At 41.6% G+C, this 20,463-nt stretch overlaps 1 protein-coding gene across 2 annotated transcripts in view; it reads right to left on the bottom strand.

Moving 5' to 3' along the window:
* Positions 1 to 20,463, bottom strand: part of LOC103465092 (cadherin-4-like) — a 323,849-nt gene that overhangs the window by 189,632 nt on the left and 113,754 nt on the right. For both annotated transcript variants that reach the window (XM_008409643.2, XM_008409644.2), the window contains exon 3: positions 7,622 to 7,645. In XM_008409643.2, the coding sequence (XP_008407865.1) occupies positions 7,622 to 7,645 (24 nt within the window). The remainder of the gene's footprint in view (positions 1 to 7,621; positions 7,646 to 20,463) is intronic.

The raw sequence follows: 20,463 nt of genomic DNA, 5'->3' as shown, positions 1-20,463 counted from the left end.
ATATACACATACATAGATCAAATTTTATCTTTCTCAAACATGTAATCCTGTGGGAAAAGCCAGACTGGTAGCCATTAGGCAGTGTCCTCTGTGCCTTGGCTCGCTCAGCCTTTGTAGCGAAAAGGCCAGAGCAAAGCTGGTTTCCATTCAGCTGGTCGAAGCCGCGAGATCAAGCAGCTTCCAGCAGCACTTTTAATTTTTTTCTTCTTCTTCCCTTTTCCACAGTAATAATTGTTGACGGTGCTCGAAGTCTTAGCATGGAAAGAAAAAAAAGAAATTAAGCAGATTTCAAGTCCTTTCTCGTTTTCAGCAGGTTCCACGACATCCCACCCCCCAAACAGCGCGGCCCAAAACCAAACAGGAGAAAAGAGGCGCCATTTTTTTAAGGCTTGTTTGTTTTCCTTCCTCTGTTGCACAAATCACCCACCAACACAGGCGCTGCGCGACTTTACTTCGAGAGCTCTTGCTGGCTTGTCTTCATCAAGTCGAGATGTGCGGCAGAAAAACAGTTTTAATTGGTGCTGAGGGGGAAGTGAGGCGGAAGAGGCTGCACGCCTCACCACAGCTCAGAGAGGATACGTGGACATGATCGGGAGTTCTTCCTGCAAAGGCATTCGATGCTAACGATATCGATACATGTGTCTTTTTCCTAAACATTTTACATTATCCAGCAATCCTACTTCACCTACATAGATGGGAAGGTGACAAAAGTGCATCTTCTAAAATGACCGACGTCAGCATCACTGATAATGAACCAAAGATCGACCCCATTAGGCACATCAGTCTGCAGATAAAGGATTTGCAACAGTAAATCAGGCAGCATACGTCCAGAAAGCTCGCTGGAAAGACCTTCGCTGACACATTTAAAGGAAAGCCGGATCGCCCCGCCGGCTCCTCTCTCTGCGCTGTCGGGCCTCGTCACTGCTTTCGTTGTTTTAAGACGGATTTAGAGAAATTAACTTCCTGTTGCTGCTTTGGCTTCGGAGGCATTTCACAAGCCATTAGCTGGTTCTTCCAGCTCCAGCGGCTACTCAGACCCAGAGAACGAGCAGGGAGAGCGGAGGATGAGAGAGCGCAAGGACTGCAGAGGACGTCGCATCTCGTTCACATGTGGAGTCGTTAGCTGTGGCACATGAGAAAAATTCAAATGATGTTTTTTTTTTTGGCCCACATGAGAAAGTCTGTTTGCCAGGGTGTTGATCCCATCGTGAACCGGACAACCAGCCACTTCACAGACGGGCAATTTGAAGGCAGAGAGAGTAAATAGAAAGTCAACGACATCATCACCATCATCTAATGCACACTTTGAAAAGCCAAAAAGCTGGCTGTGTTTTATTGTTACTTTAACTGCGATGAATCCATTTTAATCCATTCTCTTTTATGATGCAGGGAATTTTGAATGGCTGGAGATTCATCAACCAATTCCAGACACGTTTCACGATGACCGAGTTTGACTAGTGATCAGCAGAAATGTGGATTTTTTTTCTTCTTTATATATTGAAATTAAAGGGGCGATGTTGTGTAAAATCAGCTTTTTTTTCCAGCTTTACATCGTGTCATAGTGTTATTTTCTAAGCAAAATTGGCCCGGCTTGTCTATTTTATCACTAAAATCATCTTTGAAATTTAGCTACCCATTCATCATGACTCGAAACAAATTCTGACGAGAAAGCTGGTAAATCTGTTTTGTTGTAGCAACACCTTTTTTCAGCTTCAGCAGCTTCTCAGACTGTGAAGGACAGGAAATGCAGCATCTGTGTGCCGCTTCTATGTGTAACGTTTTCCTCTTGCGGCTTCAGGAGGCTTTGTGTTGAGTGACGGAGAAACACACATTCTGTCGCTTCTATTATTAAGTCCATTGCACTTCGAAATATGGTTTTACATACAGAGCACATCATCTCTTTGACTCCGTGTATGAAATGATGCCGTGATAATGTGAAATCGGGGCTTTGCCTAAACAGAGCAGTGGGAATGTTTTGATGGTAAGTGTTAATGTGATGTCATGAAAAAAAGAAGTGAACTACTGCTGCTTACTACGACCTGCACTGTAAAAACACTAAATCTTACCAAGTATCTTTGTCTAGTTTTCAGGGCAAATATCTTAGTACAATTGAAATAAGAAAATTGTACTACTAACAAGTAACTTTTCAGCAAGATATCGGAGCTGGTTTTAAGGGTTAATGATTTTCATCAACATTAAGAGATTATTAGCTTAAAACAAGCTCCTACATCTTGCTGAAAGGTTACTTGTAAGTTAGTTTTGTCTTAGTTCAAGTGAACTAGAAACTAGACCAAAAATACTTGATAAGATTTTGCATTTTTGTAGCGTAATGTTCTCCTTCCACAGATGGCACACTTGGCCCCGTCTCCCTCCTAGATGAAGCTTTTGCCTGAGCTTTTACTGTGACTAACCCTGTGTGTCCTCTTTCATCTGGCTCAGAGTTTATCTCTTTAGCTGCGTTTCTCACTCCTAACAGAGCTGTGGTTGACATTGGCGTTTTACTTTCCTTTAACATGCAAAGTACTCCTCGGTCAGCGAGTCGGAGGGATTCCTACATCGTCAATGACTCAATGCCAGCAACCGTCTCCCCGTCTCTACGTCCTCATCCAGGAGACGTCAAAGAGTCGACGCGAGCTGCTGGGGTTCCTTAGACGACACACTTTCAGACTAATTTAAATAATAAACTGAACTTGGCTGCATTGTTTGACAATTATGCTTAAATGAAACACATGTACGGCTGCGTTCGCACAGAAGGTCTCTGTTCATTTTCCGATTTTTTGCTGAAATCAGATTTTGTTATTTTTATCTTGTTGCTTGATCATTCATGCTACTGATTAATTCCAACCGCAGTCAGACGTGTGTGTGAACGATTTACATTCCCAAAGAGGCCTGCACACACAAAAGGACACCGACGTCACACAACACCGCACGTTTTCCAGTAGTAACACTGGGTGAAAGCGTTTATATTTTAGAGTTTATTCACCAATGAGAGCCGACAGCATCGTCGCAAGATCGAAACAACACAAACGGAGCCAGCAGCTGATCGCTGTGGCTTGTTGTGGAGCACCGACTGCATCTTCTGTGTGTTTCGATGCGTAGTCAGAGCCGAGAGCGGAGGGACTGTGACGCGTTGCACTGACTTCTTCCCTGAGTTCGTTATCGTAATCTGCAGCCGTCGTTTGCGTCCCGATCCGCCGCATCCGGCTTTTTCTGGTGCAGAATTATGGTGTTGCATGTCGGTGACATAAAAGTCAGATAAAATGCAACGTGACCGTTCACACTGCAGACGCAGACGATTTGGTACCTCTTATGAAGTGTTTTTTTTTTTTTTTGGGGTGCTGAAAATATTAGGCGTTCATATACAGATCAAATATGGACAAAAAAAAAGAAAGCTGATTCAGGTCGCATCTGGCCGCTGTGTGAACGAATAACTAAAACTAATGTGCATCAAGGTAAAACTGAGACATTTACTTATAGCCACATATTTCCATACACCATTGAAATGCATGGCAGATACACATTTGTGTGTTGGAGGCTGGCGTAATCACCACCGGAAGAAAGAGACACACCTTCAACTCATCACAAACTCTTGAAACTGTTTGCATCCACGAGCAACAGCTTGCAGAAATAGCCTTGTTAATTAGGCTGATAAAGAAAAAAAGAAAGATGCTGACCGGTGACGTCGTCTCCGACATGAATCCTAATGACGTCCACAACCGAGCTGAGTTTAAGATCAGTGTAAGGCAGTTCAATATGTTTTAGTCGAGGGTTTTATTTAATTTTTTTTCTATCAGGTTGTTAGGGGTCGAACAGTTTTAAAGCCGACAGAGGAAAGCCATAATCAATCTGGAGATTATAGATAAGGACACCAAAACCAGCCAAGAACAGCATTTTCCTCTTATCGCCAGTACACCTTGCCCTCCTGCCTCAGGTACAGCCAATTAAGCCTGGAGAGGGGAGAGGACGCGGCAGCAGCCACTTCAGATTGAGGACGCCCGTCAGCAGACTCCAAACAGGCCCCGGCCCCGCCGAGGGCGCGCAGAGAGCTTGTTAAGTACGGGAAGAGACGGAGAAACACGTCAGATTCTCACGGCAGGTACGGCGTTGTAACATACGGTCCAGAAAAAAACACACGCATGTAGGATAAACTGGAATTCGAAAGGCACGAATAACGGGCACTCTGCTGAACGACGGGCAATTTTCTGGATTACTTACTGCTGACTGCGCTACGGAGAGCGAGCAAGGACAAACAGACGTTGCCCTGGCTTCACTCTCTCTCATCGCTTTTTTAATTCCTTATCACTTTATGTTGTCTTTCTCCACCTTTTATTATGGAAAACGGCTCACATTATGGGACCGCGCCACAGCGTGGCAAGAAGAAAAGAAGGCAGGGAGGAACAAACCACGAGCGGTCGAGCAGAGGTCACTTTGGTCGAGTCTCAAATCTCTACTGACTGACATAAAAATTCTCTCAGATTAATATGAATTCAAATAATTTATTTATGGTTTTATCTCCATACGGAGCAAACAGTCATTTAGTGGCTTTTTTTTTTTTTTTTTTTTTGAGAGAGTGATCCATCATTCAGAAACCTCTTATAAACGGTTGCACATCATTTTGAACTTAACCGAAGCATAGTTACCCAATTATAAATAAAATATACATGTATGCAAAAAAAACAAAAAAAAAAAAACAAAGATTAACATTTGAGCTTCTACTTGACTTAAACAGCAGGGGCTTTCATTTTGAAGAACTGCAATTCAGTAATGATGCAATAATCCAGATATTTATATAATATCGGTGAAACCGGATTAAAACTTTTAATCGTGTTTGAGATTAAATTTGAACACTTAATGGCAATTTAACTGAGAACTAGATGGACAAAACAAGCAACTTCTTTCATTCAAAAATCCTTTTCTTCTACTACATTATTGAGTAAACAGACATATGAGCTCAACAACAAAGACATGTATTGTTTTTAATCTGTTATTTGGATTATCCAACCATCGGATTGGTGCAAAGTCCTACTATTCTGCTGTCATGTGTTTCAGGAACTCCTGATCACTCCTGATCGGAGCAACGTGTTTTGAGACTGTATTTAAGATTTGATAGGTTTTTGCACAACTTGAACACAACAATAGTCTCTTTCAGATCATTGTATTTTTAAGCAAAAATTAACCCACAGTAAGTCAAGAGAAGCAGCTTTGTCATCTTTCACTGTCTTCTGGTGCCACCTGTGCATCAGATTTGCAGGCGTACCAGAAACACGCAAATACAAATGGTTCTGGCTGGAACCTTTGTATTTGTACCTTAAAATTAACAACAACAAAAAACAAAACAAGATTAATTGCATTAAAATTTTAAAAAAAGCTAAAAATCTATGCAACTAAATCATCAAAATCGATACGTAAAAGTGCCGGCCCTCAGATATATATAAATATATATATACATGCTTTTTTTTTTTTCATCCATGCATAATATTGACTCATTGATGTGTTGAATGCATATCATGTGCAGCATATCTGCAGACTTTTCAGTTGGCCAATATTTATTTTGTTAGAAATCTCTTTTAAAATGGTCTCATGTAATATTCAAATTATTCGAGAAAGTGAATTTAATGTTTTCATATGTTGGTCAGCCAAAATCATCGAACCTAACAGAAAAAAATTATGGTTAGATGTCACTATTTAATGAATTTATGCGAGTTTAACTTTTGGAATACAACTATAAAGGTAAATTAGCTTTTTTTGATGATATTCTGATTTATTGGTTTTGGTTCTGAAATAATCAGAAATGAATGTTAGACAACAGGGGGCTACAGTATGTAACCCTAACCCTAGCTAATAAACCATTTGGCAGAGTTTGAACAGAGCTGACATCTGTAACTTATTGACTGGTTTGCTTTCACCTCTGATTACATGCGGTGAAAACATCAAATCCCGGACCAAGAGTCTCATTTGAGTCTGAAGTTTCAAACAAGTGAGGAGGTCAGTGTGGCTCTGGCCTTTGCTCCCGCCTTCGCAAGTCTGAGTCCAGAGTCACCGTCTCTGGCAGGAGCAGCAAGGAGTCCAAAATCAACACCACAAATTAAAGCAAATGTTGATATTTTTGTGGCTTCCTGTTGCCTCTTTTTTCTCCCTGAATCCTGGCTGCATTTGAAAAAAAGAAAAAAAAACCCAAACAGAAACACAGAACACTGTTGCTAGCTCAGCAATGAAATATTGATCACACAGCTTCACTGTGCTGTGTATCATCACCTCCTCCACCAGCAAGCAAAGTATATCCCAGCTGCACACACACACACATGTAAAGCCCCCCTCAAGGGCCCAATCTAAACTGCAGCTTTATGCTCCTGTTCCCCTGCTGACTCTTTGATGTTGCCCAGACCAGACTCTCCCAGCGTCTGGATATCTGTCTACCACTCCCGGCTGATGCTGCCGGATCTAGGCCTGTCGCAACGAGCAGAAAATTAATTCCATCTCACGATAAACTTAAACGAACTCTACAATTTCCATTTACAGGATTTTTTTTGTTTCCGTCTTTCAACCTAAAACTGGATGACGACAGTCTTCAGTCTGGTGCACAGTTATGAAATTCCTTTAATTTGATGTTTCTGTTGCTTTCATTATTTACTTTGGATTTTTTAAAATGTCTTCCAATGTTAAATACACAGGAGAATTTAAAGTCGATTGAAGAAGATTGAGAATTATTGCCATTACCGTTATATTACATGAAAATGCTCTCAAAAGAATAATATTATCGGTTATCGCAATAACTTCTGGGGCAATTTATTGTCCAGCAAAATCGGTCATTGCTACAGGCCTGGTCAAATCAGCGTGACTCGGCGGCGGTCACCTCAAACCGCCACCAGTCGAGGAGAGTTCAGCCAGATTCCCCGCTTTTGTCTCAGCTTCATCTGGACAACACGTACAAAAAGGTGCATCAGCAGAAAACAAAGCCCTGGGAGAGAACGAGCGCCCGGTCCGGATAGCTGGACGACGCACAATCGCGCCGGCAAATCGTAGAGAGAAACAAAAGGCAGAACAGCAGATGGACTTTCACATTCAGGGGACAAAGAGTTTCAGGAAGCCAGAAGTGACTACACCACAGAGACACCACAGAGTAGTAGGATGGGAGGGAAAGAGATCCATCTACCCTTTATTTAGTCTAAACTGAGACGGAGTCCATTAGAGTTGCAGAGACTCAAAGAAAAAAAAAAGAAAAGAAACGAAAAGAAGAGAATGGAAAAGAAAACGATGCTCCCTCTCGGCTTGTTATTGAGTACTATTGGAGTCAAAAGGGGGTAAATTGACTAAGTAGGTCGAAGCGAAGAGCATGCAGAGAAAATATGCTAAACTGAAATTCTGATTGGCCACATGGGTGTGTGGATGCTGCTTTCATAATTGCCTTCGCTTGATGCTTCTCCCCTCATTTTCAACATTTGCTGTGACATTCACTGTGATTGAGAGGGGAGGGGGGAGGAAACAGCATCCCGGTGATGCAAATGGTGTTTGTGTCTCGGCTACCCCCNCCCCCGTCTCCGCCCGCCCCGACCCCAACCGAGACTAAGCATCTGAGAGCGGTTCCCTTCACATCATGTGAGTGAGCGGCGGCGCTACTTACCACGCTTGCTGGACACGGTGGTGTCTGTCACAAAGAAAGAGGGTGGAGAGGAGGGATGGGGGAGGAGGCAGGAGAGAGAGAGAGACAGTGATGATTAGAACATTATAGGTTTCAGGGAAAGTGGCAGTGCGATATTAAAGACACAGGTAAACAAGAGGAGCCAGCAGATCAATTCCTGAAGATTAATGGAAAGTCAGAAACAGTAGCAGGACGAGGATGTAAATGCGACATAAAGTGAAGAAACTACTGAGGAAAATTTGCTGTTACATCCATTGCAGTCGCCTACATTTATCAAGGCGACTTCATTTAAAAAACAGGATTCAAGTCTGTTTTTTTTTTCTTCTTCTTTGCCTTATTTTTTTGTATCATTGCCTCCGGCAGCAAAATTCATCTTTATCTTCAAACACCTGATGTGATGTCTGTGTTGTCTCTTATGTTTTGTCAATAAAAAAAAAATAAATAAAAAAACTTCAGAGAATCGCGCGCTGCCGTCTGCGCACACAATTGCAACAGGTTACAATTTGTTGCAGTACCACTTGCAACCCTCGTGAACTTTTTCCACATTTGGTTGTTTTGCAGCCGCAAACTTTTTAAAGATATTTCATCGGAATGCTACCCGACAAACACAAAGTGGTGCGGAATCTTTAATGGGAAGGAAAATGAAACATGGTTTTCAAAGGTGTTTTTTTGACACAAAATAATCGTAGTGTGTGTTTGTATTGACATGCTTCTGTACTAATGAGGGTTTCCCTGCACTAGAAGGAGCTCCTGTCAGATGAGAGTGAAAAGGAACTTTTTGAATTATGTGAAACAGTGTTTGGCTGTAAGAGTCTAAGAGATCACCTAGTATTTCCTTTTCACTACTTTGCTTTGGAAAACCTTTGCAGTTGGTCTGTCCTGTCCAGCCTTCTTTGTTCCTGCTTTCTATTCTTGAAAAGAAATTATAAAATATATATATCTATTTTCAAAATCTTGTTTTTATTTCATGAGAGTCTGAGCCTTTAAAACAACGTGGAAGGTAATAGGAAGAGTGACATCACTATCACTATGGAAACCCAATGGATATCTGATTTTCCAAAACTGAAATCTTCCTAAAAATTTCGATTAATAGATAAAAATGATTTATTGTCCAGTTCTAGCAGAAACATTATGTGGTATGATCACTGAACTGCAACTGCATTTATGCAAGAGCTATTTAACATCACAGCAAAGACTCAGTAGTGTTACTTAACATCAGGCTATAGTTAGTTGATTCTCTCACCTCAGCATGCCAAGAGCCTGAAGTGGCTCCAGCTGTAAGCAGCCTGACCCGTTTTCTGATTAATTTAGCAAATATCTTTGTAACTACCAAAGATATTCAATGATCAGGCAACTGGTAAAAAAAAAAAGAAAGACCTGATGACATCACTGCACAGGCAGCAGTCTCAGTCCTTATGCATCAGCTTCATCCCTTTAGTACAGAGTCTATTCAAAAGGAGACATAATCAGAACAGAGCTTGATGTTTCACTAAATTTGCTTAATATTCCAGTTTAAAAAACATTTAAACTGGAAGATCGGAAAAGGTGCGATAGCTGCTTAACCCTTGTGCGTGCGAGGACTGAGGCAAACGTAGAGGGCTGTGGAAAATGATACAAGTTTTACGTGTGTAAAACTTGTTTTTTAAATGATGTCGCCTTGATAAATGTAGGCGCCCGCAATGGATGTAACAGCGTCCATTTCGACATACAAGGGTTAAAGTCGGCAGAGAAACTGCAACAGATTTAAGTCTTTCACCTCTAAAGGCAAAAATGAAGGTTCTTCTGTAGGAAATGTGTAACTTTTTCAAGGCGCGGTGATGGGAGACTCAACATCACCAAGAAAATAGGTGCATGAAGCTTACGGTGAATTTTGGTAGGTGAATAGGAATCAGAATGTGTTCACCACATAAAATATTGCATGAGAAAGTTTTACAGACAAAGAAGAGCTGTTTATTGCCCCCTTCCTTCAGAAGACGTCCCTTTTAATTAGAAAGTTTGAAACAATGTAAAACTTGAAAGGACGCTACTGAATATAAAGCAAATTAAAGGAGGTTTTGTTGGAAATGTCTGCTAAATTATTCATGTTTTAATCTAGGCATGCTCCCACAAACTGAATATTGTTAACTAATATCTCTGCAACATTCTTTTGTAGTTTTTTTAATTATTATTCTTTTAGCAAAGCATATCAGAGCTAGCTATGATATGCACAGAGGCCAGAGATTTATACTTTTTTTATCTGAGCAGTTTACTACAACAACTCGAGAACTGCTTTTTGCTTACTCCATGCAAAGTTTTTGACATCTTTAGAGACAAAAAAAAAAAAAAAACAAGAGAAAACCGTAGCACTTTTTAAACAATTGTTTTGCTTTCAGACACTCGGCCGTCTATTCCCCTTCCCCGTGTACAAAGACACCCCGGTCCATCCCAACAGAACTTAGCTTCGCACATGTTCAATTATTCATCTCCCTCTGTCAAGAATTCAGCCGTCCTGGCACTTGCCAGTATCCCCAACACATTGGCAGGCAGGCTCAGATTTGGCATATGGTGCAGAGCGGGGTTTGCTCATCCCTCCCTCCTTCACTTGGCCTCCTGGTACGTACAAGGAGAACGCTAGCGGAAGCCAGCGAGCGCGTGTACGGCCGTCGGTACGCTTAAAAACTCCGCTCACCCCCTTGCTGAGTCGCTGGACGTCTGCCCACAACCCCTTCGCAACAGGTTGCGAGGTATTCAGCAGATACAAAAACAGCTAAAGACTGCAGCTCTGAGGAGAAAACGGAACATTTCAGACCGGAAAGAGGTGAGCTGGGCTGGATCTGCACAAAAATCCACATCTCTGTTCTTGTGCTGAACGACGCTACGCATGTGTCTCGGCACCTTGTTTGTAAATTTGGGATTATATTTATAACAATAAGGCAAGGCAAGTGTGTTTGTGTAGCACGTTTCAGCAACGAGGCAAATCAAAGTGCTTTACATTACGAATACATAAAACAACCTAAAAATATTACGTTTCAGGGGTATAATAAAAGATGGCCTACATAGTAAAAGTAATGATGTTTCGGTAAATAGTAGGAATATAACAATCAAAGGCAACTCTAAACAAATGGGTGTTTTTAGCCTCCAGTTAATGGAACTCAGCGTTTCATCGGTTTTCTTTAAGTTTGTTCCAGATTAGAGGAGTGTAAAAACCGAATGCTGCTTCCCCGTGTTCGGATCCGACTCTGGGGAAGCAGAGCAGACTTTCACCAGAAGATTCAATGATTTATAATCGAACAAAAGTATTTTAAAGTACGTTCTCTAAACTAGAGGGAGCCAATGTAAGAACTTTACAACCGGGGCGATGTGCCCTATTTTCCTAGCATCAGTGAGAAGACAAGCAGCAGCGTTTTGGATCAGCTGTGTCAGCCTAGCTGACGTTTCAGACAGACCGGTGAAGATGCTGTTGCAGTCATTAATTTGCCTATAAATGCGTGGATGAGTTTCTGAAGATCTTGTTGGAACATTAGTTCTTTAATCCTAGAAATGTTCTTGAGGTGGTAGAAGGCCGACTTTGTAATCATCTTTATGTGTCTCTGAAGGCTCAGGTCCGAGCCCATCTCTGCACCCAGGTTTTGGGCCTGATCTTTACCCAGCATGTAATAACTGAAGTCGTGTGCCGACTTTGGTCCAAAAACAACAATAATTACTTCAGTTTGGTTTTAATTCAGCTGAATGAAGGTGTAGCAGATCCACGCATCGAATTGTTCCAAGCATCTGTTTAGTTCTCAGATGTGTTCGGACATTATGATGTAGAGCTGCATATCACCTGCATAATTATAACTTAGGTTATCTGTCATAATGTGAACTAATGTGAGAATGTAAACATTAAACAGGAGGGGCACCAAGATGGAACCTTGGGGTTCTCCACATGTGATTTGTTTCAACTTAAGCGTAAAATTACTGATCGACATGAAATGAAGACGTCCTTGTTGTGTAGGTAAGGCTCGAACCAGTCGAATCCTGTGTTGAAAAGGAAACCATTTTCTAAACATCTTGATGTGGAGACTTTCTTTCAGGAAGCAGGAGACTCCCAGCGAACAGGACAGCAGAATATATTTACAGTAAAGTTATATTCTTTCCAGCAATGAGCTTTTGTCCATCATCAAACGTACAACGTTTTTTTTTTAAACTTCAGAGTAAAAGCCAAGAGTCTGAATTCAACAGAAAGTACACCATGAAACTGAAGTTTTAGAACTAAGTGAGTATATTTTATTTATTCAACACCTTCAACAGATGAAAACTAGGAAGCACTTCACAAAGAGAGGATCTATCAATATTAAAACGTGGTTAAATGAAAACATGGAAAGGAGATGTGAAAAAAAAACACACGTTTGTCTTTATCTGCTTTCAAGACAACAGAAACGTTCAAATCTGTTTTATGTCTACTCATTGGGACTACAGGCAGATTTTGGTTTGAAGTCCTCAGGGTTCAACTTGAAGTGTTTGTCTTTAACTATTAAGTAACATATGAAGGAGTTTGACCAATCAGGGCCCTGAAAGTTCAAGTCTAATTAAATCTAACTGCAAGAGCAAAATTATTGAAAGAGGAGTGAAGTAAACTCTTCTGTTTAATCTTCTGCTTAAAACCAGAGATTTTTGACTCAACTGAAGGTGATCGGGTTTTGTTGATGCAAATGAAAAATTAAGTATTTCTCAAATTTTTGAAACCCATTCTGACAAGGTTTGGTTTGGTGACTTTCAAGAGAGGTAGGTTGAAAAGAGCACCTCCATTTCTTACATTTGGCTTCAAGTCCTACAGGAACTCTGCTCTTTGGAAAAAGAGAATGATCCGAGCTCGGATGAAGTTCTGGAGCTATTTTTAAAATATGTGATTTCTTTTCCCACACGCAATTCAGACGGTTTGAAAAACTCTGAAATTTTGAAGGAGCAGTGCAGCTTAATGCCATTTGCATAAAAGGGATGAGATAATGTAAAACTGAAGTGTCCAAAATTGAAGCTTCTACTTGTAAGGTAAGCTCTAATCCAATCTAAAAGCCGCAGAGCTTCGTTAGCTCATGGTGTGAGCGGCGGACTCAAAGGCCACAGAACGGTCCTGCAAGATTAAAATCATCAGCCTCCACGGCCGCCGTGATGTCACTGGACTCTTAAAGCGAAGAGGTTTTGGTGAAAATCCATTTCACAAAAACCAGTTTGGAAGAAAAATTAGAATTATGTTCTGATGATTTAGTTTTGTGACAGATTGGCGACCTGTCCAGGGTGTAACCCTGCCTCTCGCCCCAAAACGTTCGCTGGAGGTAGACACCAGCACCCCTCTGGACCCCACTGGGGACAAGGGTGTGAGAAAATGGATGGATGGATGATTTAGTTTTTGAAAAAAAAAAAAAAAAGAAATCAAAATCAATGTAAGCCAAAAATACTGACCAGTTGTGATTTACTTGTTTAAAGAAAGGTCTGTCTTTGTGGTAGAGCTTTATAGTACATGCCGCTATGACAATACTGTAGAACATTAGAATTATGATATAAGGTATAATAAAACTGTCACTTCCTAATTTTCATTATTCTCCCCCATCATCAGAATGACTCCACCACTCTTTTCAGCTTAGTTATCTCAGGACTTGAGGCAGTAAGAATCCATCCAGCTGGCCAAACATATTGCACTATTAGCATTAACAGTGCTAATGCACATCACTTGAAATGTTTCATATTGCACCATTTGTTTAGAGTATTGCATATATTAAATATCGCAATGACGACTGCAGCACAAAACGTTGTGCAGCTGCTGTTTTCTGTGGGTTTTGCAGAATGCTGCGGTTGTGGTGAGTTGTAGCAACATGTAGTTTTTCCATCACCTCACATAATAATCAAAGGCAGAAATGAGAGAATAGAGTTTTTATCATATCCAGCTAAATTAATACACAGAACATTTCTTCATGGTGTATTTATTGTGACCCAAGCGGTTGGATTCTTGCCCTAAGCACACCAAGACCAGGGATCAATAACCTGCCAGACAAAACCGTAGCATTACAGAAGCAAGGCAAATTTGTGGCCAGTCACATTGCAAATTAAACTTATTTATGTTGCATTTGACCTCCAGTAAATTCATTTAAATTCCTAACCAACGTACTGTGTCCTTGTCCAGATCGGATTCATCCAGTTTCCTCTCAAATTAGTCTCACAAATTCGCCGTACTCTTTTAAAAAGGAAACCGTTGCGGTGAAAGGCATTAGTCAAAGCAAGCGGTGACTCAGACACCCACATTTTACAACCTTATCCAAATGGTCACAATTAGTCATAATGTTTATTAGGGATTTGTGAGAAAAAAAAAAGAAAATTCTAATTATTTTAGCATCTTGCACCCTTTTGGAAATAAGCCCAAAAAGAAGCCAATCTTTTTTTACAGCTGGTAGGTACAATCTGGTTCAAATGTTAGCAGAGAATCAGCCGTTTACACGCCACCAACCCGATGGGTTTAGCTGTTCATACGTGTTGAAGACATCTTGTTGGAGTCCAAATCAGAATATGGAAGAAAAGTGATTCAAGACACTTTACACATGGCGTGGTTATTGTTGCTATGCTGGCTGCTCTAAGAATTTCAGAAACTGTTGATCTCATAGGACTTTCTTATGCAACCATCTCTACACTTCTATAGAGCTACAATCGTGTAGATGACAAAGCCGTGTTAATGCCAGAGGTCAGACAGAAAGGGGCAGCCTCTGAAGGCGCTTTGTAAAACATCTCAACCGAAAAGCAGATGGACCAGAGGAACAGGAAACTGAGGCTGCAATTCACACAAACTCACCAAAATTAGACAATAACAGTGGAAAATGGTGTTTGGTGAAATTAGTCTCAATTTCACCTGCAATATTCAGAATATGGATTAAGTTTTGTGAAAGCATGACTCTGTCCTGCCTCATATCAGCAGCCTGGCATCTTGAAACGCTTTGGGCCCCTTAGAACCAAATGAGAGCTGTCTATTTGAGAATCTGGTGGCGCGGGAGAAATGAACAGCAACTGCATTTTGCTATAATATTAATATTGTAATGGCTTCCCATGCCTTCTTGAATCTGTCAAAAATAATTAGAGCAGTTCAGAAAGCAAGGCAGCCCGACCCAGTACTAGCAACAAGGGGAGATCCGTGTAAGTAAATGGACTAAAAGATAAAGGTTGTTTCTTCGGTTGATAAATATTAGAAATGACAACTTGATTCTCAATCGTCCAAGACATGACAGTTCAAAGTACTTACATTAGGGAGTGATGTAAGTACTTTCTTCAGAAATGTTCCCTCTAATCCAGTGGTTCCCAAAGTGGGTCCTGGATGTTTTCGTTCTCTCCCTGCTGGTAATAACAACCTTTTCAGCAGGTCAATGTTCTTCTCAAACCTCCTAATGAGCCATTATTTGATCCAGGTGCGAGAGAACTGAAACATGCAGGATGCCGGCCCTCCAGGACCCCAAAGGGATATTATACATTAGAGATATCACACCAAAAAGGCCTGTGAAGGTCACTAAAGGGGTCGTCAAGATGGCACGAGTCACCAAACCTGTGGCCCATTTGATTCAGTGATTGGGTCTTTGTCACTTAGTCACCTGAAAACATGTTTAAAAGAAGTCAAAAATGCTTATGACACACAAACGACTCACCAAAGCGCTCGCACGCACACTAGCTGCCACCTGCGACGTGAGCGAGTGTGGATGGATATGAGAACGTCTCTTTGCGTGCAGCTGTGTCCTCATGCTAAATCTTCTAGTTGCCCCCGTGATGACTAATAACCGGAGAGCAATTTCGGCTAATAAATAATACATTTAAGAGTCTAATCAAATTGAGCAAATGAGTATGTCTAGAAAACTATTTATCAAAGAACAAACGTGTATTTACAAATACAACACTGGCACAAACAATCAATTATTCATAAAGTGAATACTGGGTAAGTGGGCTTCTTCCCGGGTGAAATGCTACCATAATTGGAGTGGGACTACTGGAGTGAGGGCTTGCGTGTGTGTGTGTGTGTGTGTGTGTGTGTGTGTGTGTGTGTGTGTGTGTGTGTGTGTGTGTGTGTGCGTGTGTTTGCATGCGTGTGTGTGTAGGTGTATGTGTGTGTTGTCTTCGCCAACATTTCTCCCCATGCACCCAAGTTCCCCCAAACACGACAAGAGCAGGCACCGACGGCTCATTACTGCCTAATGAGTCGTCTGATTAGTGCTGAATATAAAAGCCTTATTGTCAAGCATTGTATGTTTATTCTGATTAATTATTACACTGAAGTGACTGAATGGGAGGCGCGGCGACGTACGGCGTTGGCGCTTTGCAGCAGAGGAGCTCTCGCGGAAGGAATAATTGCGTGTATTCACGTGTCGCCGCTGTTTGAAGAGATTGCGTCCGAGACTAACCGCTGTGTGTAATTGTGCTGCAGTCGGTGCTCGGAAGAGGCGAAGTCAACCTTTCGGGCTCCTACCTGGGGATGCTGATGCCCGCTAATGACCAGCAGCTTCTCACCAGACAGGTGGGCAGAGAGGGCTCATCTTTGCCGGGGCTCGTTTGCAATTCTTCCTCAGCGTTTGGTCGAGAAATAATGAGGAAAGCGGCGCTGGTGAACCAACGTTGGATTTCGCTGAAGGTCTGCGCCTCAGAGGTTTGAAAGAGGACAGCATCATGAAGACCCAGTAAGACGTCAGACAAGTTAAGAACGACATCATGGAGACGTTTAACGTAGGGCTATTTGTAGGTTGGAAAACAGCTTCAGAGTCTTGCGTCTCTCGTAGAGGACTGATTAATCCATCAACTATAAATGGAAAGAACGTGGCATGAATATGGCACAGATGAGACCAGCAGCATTTTGATTTGAATTTTTCAGGACTGCTGGTGTGTTATACTGATAACACATTGTGTGATTTGTTTTGTGCTTGAAAGCTGCTGTAGATAAGTACAAAATGTTTTTTTTTTTTACATATTTGTAAAAACTGTCCTTATGTTATTGCACTATAACATGAGACGGATAATCTGTGGGGGAAAAAAAACTAAATTATTCCCATCTACACAAATACACCACTGTCGGTCAGAAACAACCAATCAGAGCCACGCAGAGGGTCTTTGCGCCGTCAATAAAGCTCATGTACATGCTGCCTAACATTACCAGTTTAAGAAACAACTTACAGGAAAACTGTATATCCACCATATATCCACCTTATCACTTGTTTCATTTGCCTCAGTCTTCGCACGCACAAGGGTTAAGTATCAGGCTGGGACTCGGTGTTGGGAAATGTCTACTAATAAACAGATATGTCTCAAACTTTAGGAAGAAATACCTACAACTAAAATTCCTGAGACAGTGCTGTGGTTGATAGCGCTGCATGGAGTTTGCGTGTTCTCCCTCTGTGTGTGTGTGTGTGGTGCGTGTGTGTGTGTGTGTGTGTTCTCTCTGGGTACTCTGGCTTCCTCCCACAGTTCAACATGACTGAGAGACTAGGGAGGTTAACTGGCCTCTAAATTCTCCTTACACACAAGTGTCTGCATGCATCGTCATTTGTCCTGGTTGTCTCTGCATCGCCCTGCAGTGGGCTGGTGGTGTGTTCAGGGTCTGCCAGCTTTTCAAAGACTGCTGGAGATGGGCACTAGCACTCCATGTGAGGATGGGCGGGTATGTGCAGTGGATGGAAGGATGGACGAAACTCTTGCAAGAAACCAAAGCAAACTGCAAAATTACAGTGTAATTTTAACCATGTTTTATTCCCAAAAGTTGTAGCAGTTCAAAGTGCTAATGAGCCAGCAGTTTGATTCAAGTTCATAGGACTTTAACAATATCATGATCTGCTTCAAACAATTACAGTGTTTTATGAACTACTGGGGCACTGACAACAATACACAAGCTCACATCCAACAGTGGGCTCTAAATTTTCCGTTTAACCAAACTAATAGTTGAACAATGAGTGGAGAGTTAAGCGCTTTAAGAAAACCCATGCCGACACCATCCGGAAAATAAAACCTCCTCAGCTCCCCCGCTGGCTTCAGCTTAGATTCAAACCGCCCCGTTGTGAAACAACAAAACCCACCAGCGGACGCTGCTGCCAAACACAATTAATTACAGAAAAATTATTTTTCGCCGCCGCGACTGAAAATATGACAAACGCCTCGAGTCAAGAAGTGGAAGCTTATTGTTTGGAGCCGTTTTGTAGGTGCGGAGCAGCGGCTACGCAAACACACTTGCTCTGAAATAAGTCATGACTCCCCTTTGGCCACGTGTTGAGAGCGTATTCCAGAGCAACATATTAAGAGATTGTTTGTGGACCTCCGGTGTTTGTGATTTAAAGAGGGAAATGCTTTCAGAGCTTTGTCAACCGCATTCATTCCTCCCTCGCGATGTGTGGCGTGCCGGCAACGTGTGAGCATATTCGGCTGCGGGAGGCGGGCTGATTTATGACGGGAACCTGGCTGCGCGCGGGAAACGAAGAAGGGTTTTTTCCCTCTCTCGACTGCCGTGATGCCGACAGGAGCTGCCGGTGGAAGCGGCGTCTCTCAGCTCTTACCACTCAGCCTCAGCTTGGAACGTAAAGTAAACAGGGTTTTACTTTAGCAGTCGAAATGGACGCGCTGCATAAAACCCCACAAAATCTGACCAAGTATTTTTGGTCGAGTTTCTAGTACAAATATGTTAGACAACTAGTTTTCAGCGAGAAATATGAGCTCGTTTTAAGTCAATAATTCCTTAATATCGACGAACAAGTACTTGTTCCATTGGCAGATTACTTCATGGGAAAAATGTCTTGTTATAAATAAATATAATTTGCCAATGAACAAGCAGTTATTTTTTTTATCAATACAAAGAAATTATTGACTTAAAACAAGCTCATAATTATTGCTGAAATGTTACTTATTAATTAGTCTTATTTCAGGTGCACTAAGATATTTGCACTGGAAACTGGACCAAAATTACTTGGTAATATTTTGAGTTTTTGCAGAAAACTTGCATGAAAGAGATCGTCTCTCCTTAAACATCTTTTCAGCGCCTCTGGCCGAGGGAATGCAGAGGAGACTGCAAAAAGGTTATTGATGGGGGTAGGAGGGGGAGGGGGAATGGGTTGTATCAGTTCTTTTTTTCATCCCCCCATTCCTGATGCATGAACAAAGCTGAACTGGTCTCCTCAGACAGGCGCCTGGATGACTTGGCTCGTCTGTGTACATTTTAAATCAAAGGTAATGGGGCTCTTTAAGGGGGACTTCTGCTTCATGCCCACCAAACTGTCGATACATTGCAGGCCCGATCGCCGAGGCCCTCTGTTCTTCAGAGTAAAGGATAGTATATGTGCTCTGTGTTGGAAGCAGCAGCCGCTTTGGGGACATATTGATGAAAAGTTGAGCACAGAACTTTGTGATTTATGGTGCTTTGACTTACTGCCGCAGTTACAGACGAGCGTAAAGTCTGGACGAGATTTCAGCACAAAGAAAATATTCACACATCATGGATGGCAGGCGCGTCTATAAATCAGCTTCAAAAGTCAAACCTCGAGATTGGGGCGATTCTTTTTTCCGCCCTTCTCCCCCATCCCTCCTTCCAGAGATGCCAACTGTCAATACTCACCATGAGTCTCTGCTGGAGGTGAGTAATGCTGGAGAGGGCTAAAAACATTTACAGTGTTGAAGGTCAACTATCTGCAGCAGCACACTGAATCCTAATGCAGAAATGTGGCTTTTTCTTGACCTGTGCTGCTAGTGGAGTTAAAAAAAAAACAAACAAAAAAAAAAAAAAAAAAGAATATATATATATATATAATTTTTTTTTTCTGTTGTATCTTTTATTCATTGGAGGTGGGAATCATCAGACTAGACTGGAAGTTTGAATGTTGAAGTACAAAGCCTTGCAAAATATATATTTAATTCTCTAGAACCTTTTGACAAATTTTATGGTTTTTTTTCATTTAACATGAAAAACTTGCACAAAGTACTGGGTATTTGTAAATGGAAAGGAAAAATGATACGTGGTTTTTATTTTTTCTTTTAAAACAGGACAACATCTCAACATTCCTCCATTATGCCATTCTTAGGAGCAACAGATTGAAAAGTAGCTTGTATGAAAAGTTCAGCAGGCTCAGAGTTCCACCAGGAGTTTACTAATGGCTGCCGCCACTAGTCTGGAGGAGCTGAGTTGGGGAGGTGTAACATGATAGAAAGCTTTAAAAAAAAAGTTGATTTTACATAACAACTCCCCCTTTCAATAAAATGTGGAGTCAACATAATGCTAGTAGAGAGAAAGAAACTGGACACACTGAACATGTACTGCCTTTTTACTCTTTGGCGAGAGTTCTGAGAAGAACAAAGTTCAGTCCAGGTTTCGAGAAAAGAGCCATCAAATTTTTTCTTTTATTTAAGTTTCATCACTTCGCTCAGCTTCGCTTTGTAGGTTTGATGTGTTGGGTACGATTCTGACCATTTGACAAGCAGCGTCAGAACTAATTAGACTTGACAGCTGTTGCTTTTTGTTTCTTTTAAAGATCCGGATCAGGGTGCAGTAAGTGCCCCTGTCAATCTGAAACCTCTGAACACTTCCACCGTGCCGAGCGCCGACGTTCCCAAACCCTGAATACCAAGCAGATCTCTGAAACTGCCGTTACATTCTCTCATCTAACAAAGAGCCACTTTCCCTGAAGGATTATGTATTTAATGGGGTGACTCAACCTTAATGTTAATGCCGTTTAGGTAGCAGCTGATTAATTGCTGCAGCGCTGCGTGTGGTTTCACTTAACTATGTAAACATCTCATGTGTTAGGACATTTGACATTTGTGGGTAAACACTGGCATGCTTTTTCTTTTTTCTTTTTTTCTCCTCCCACTCCCCC

The sequence above is a fragment of the Poecilia reticulata genome, linkage group LG5 (genome assembly GCF_000633615.1).
Source record: "Poecilia reticulata strain Guanapo linkage group LG5, Guppy_female_1.0+MT, whole genome shotgun sequence".
Taxonomy (NCBI): domain Eukaryota; kingdom Metazoa; phylum Chordata; class Actinopteri; order Cyprinodontiformes; family Poeciliidae; genus Poecilia; species Poecilia reticulata.
Note: the sequence above shows the minus strand (reverse complement) of the source record. Positions and strands in the feature narration are given on the sequence as shown.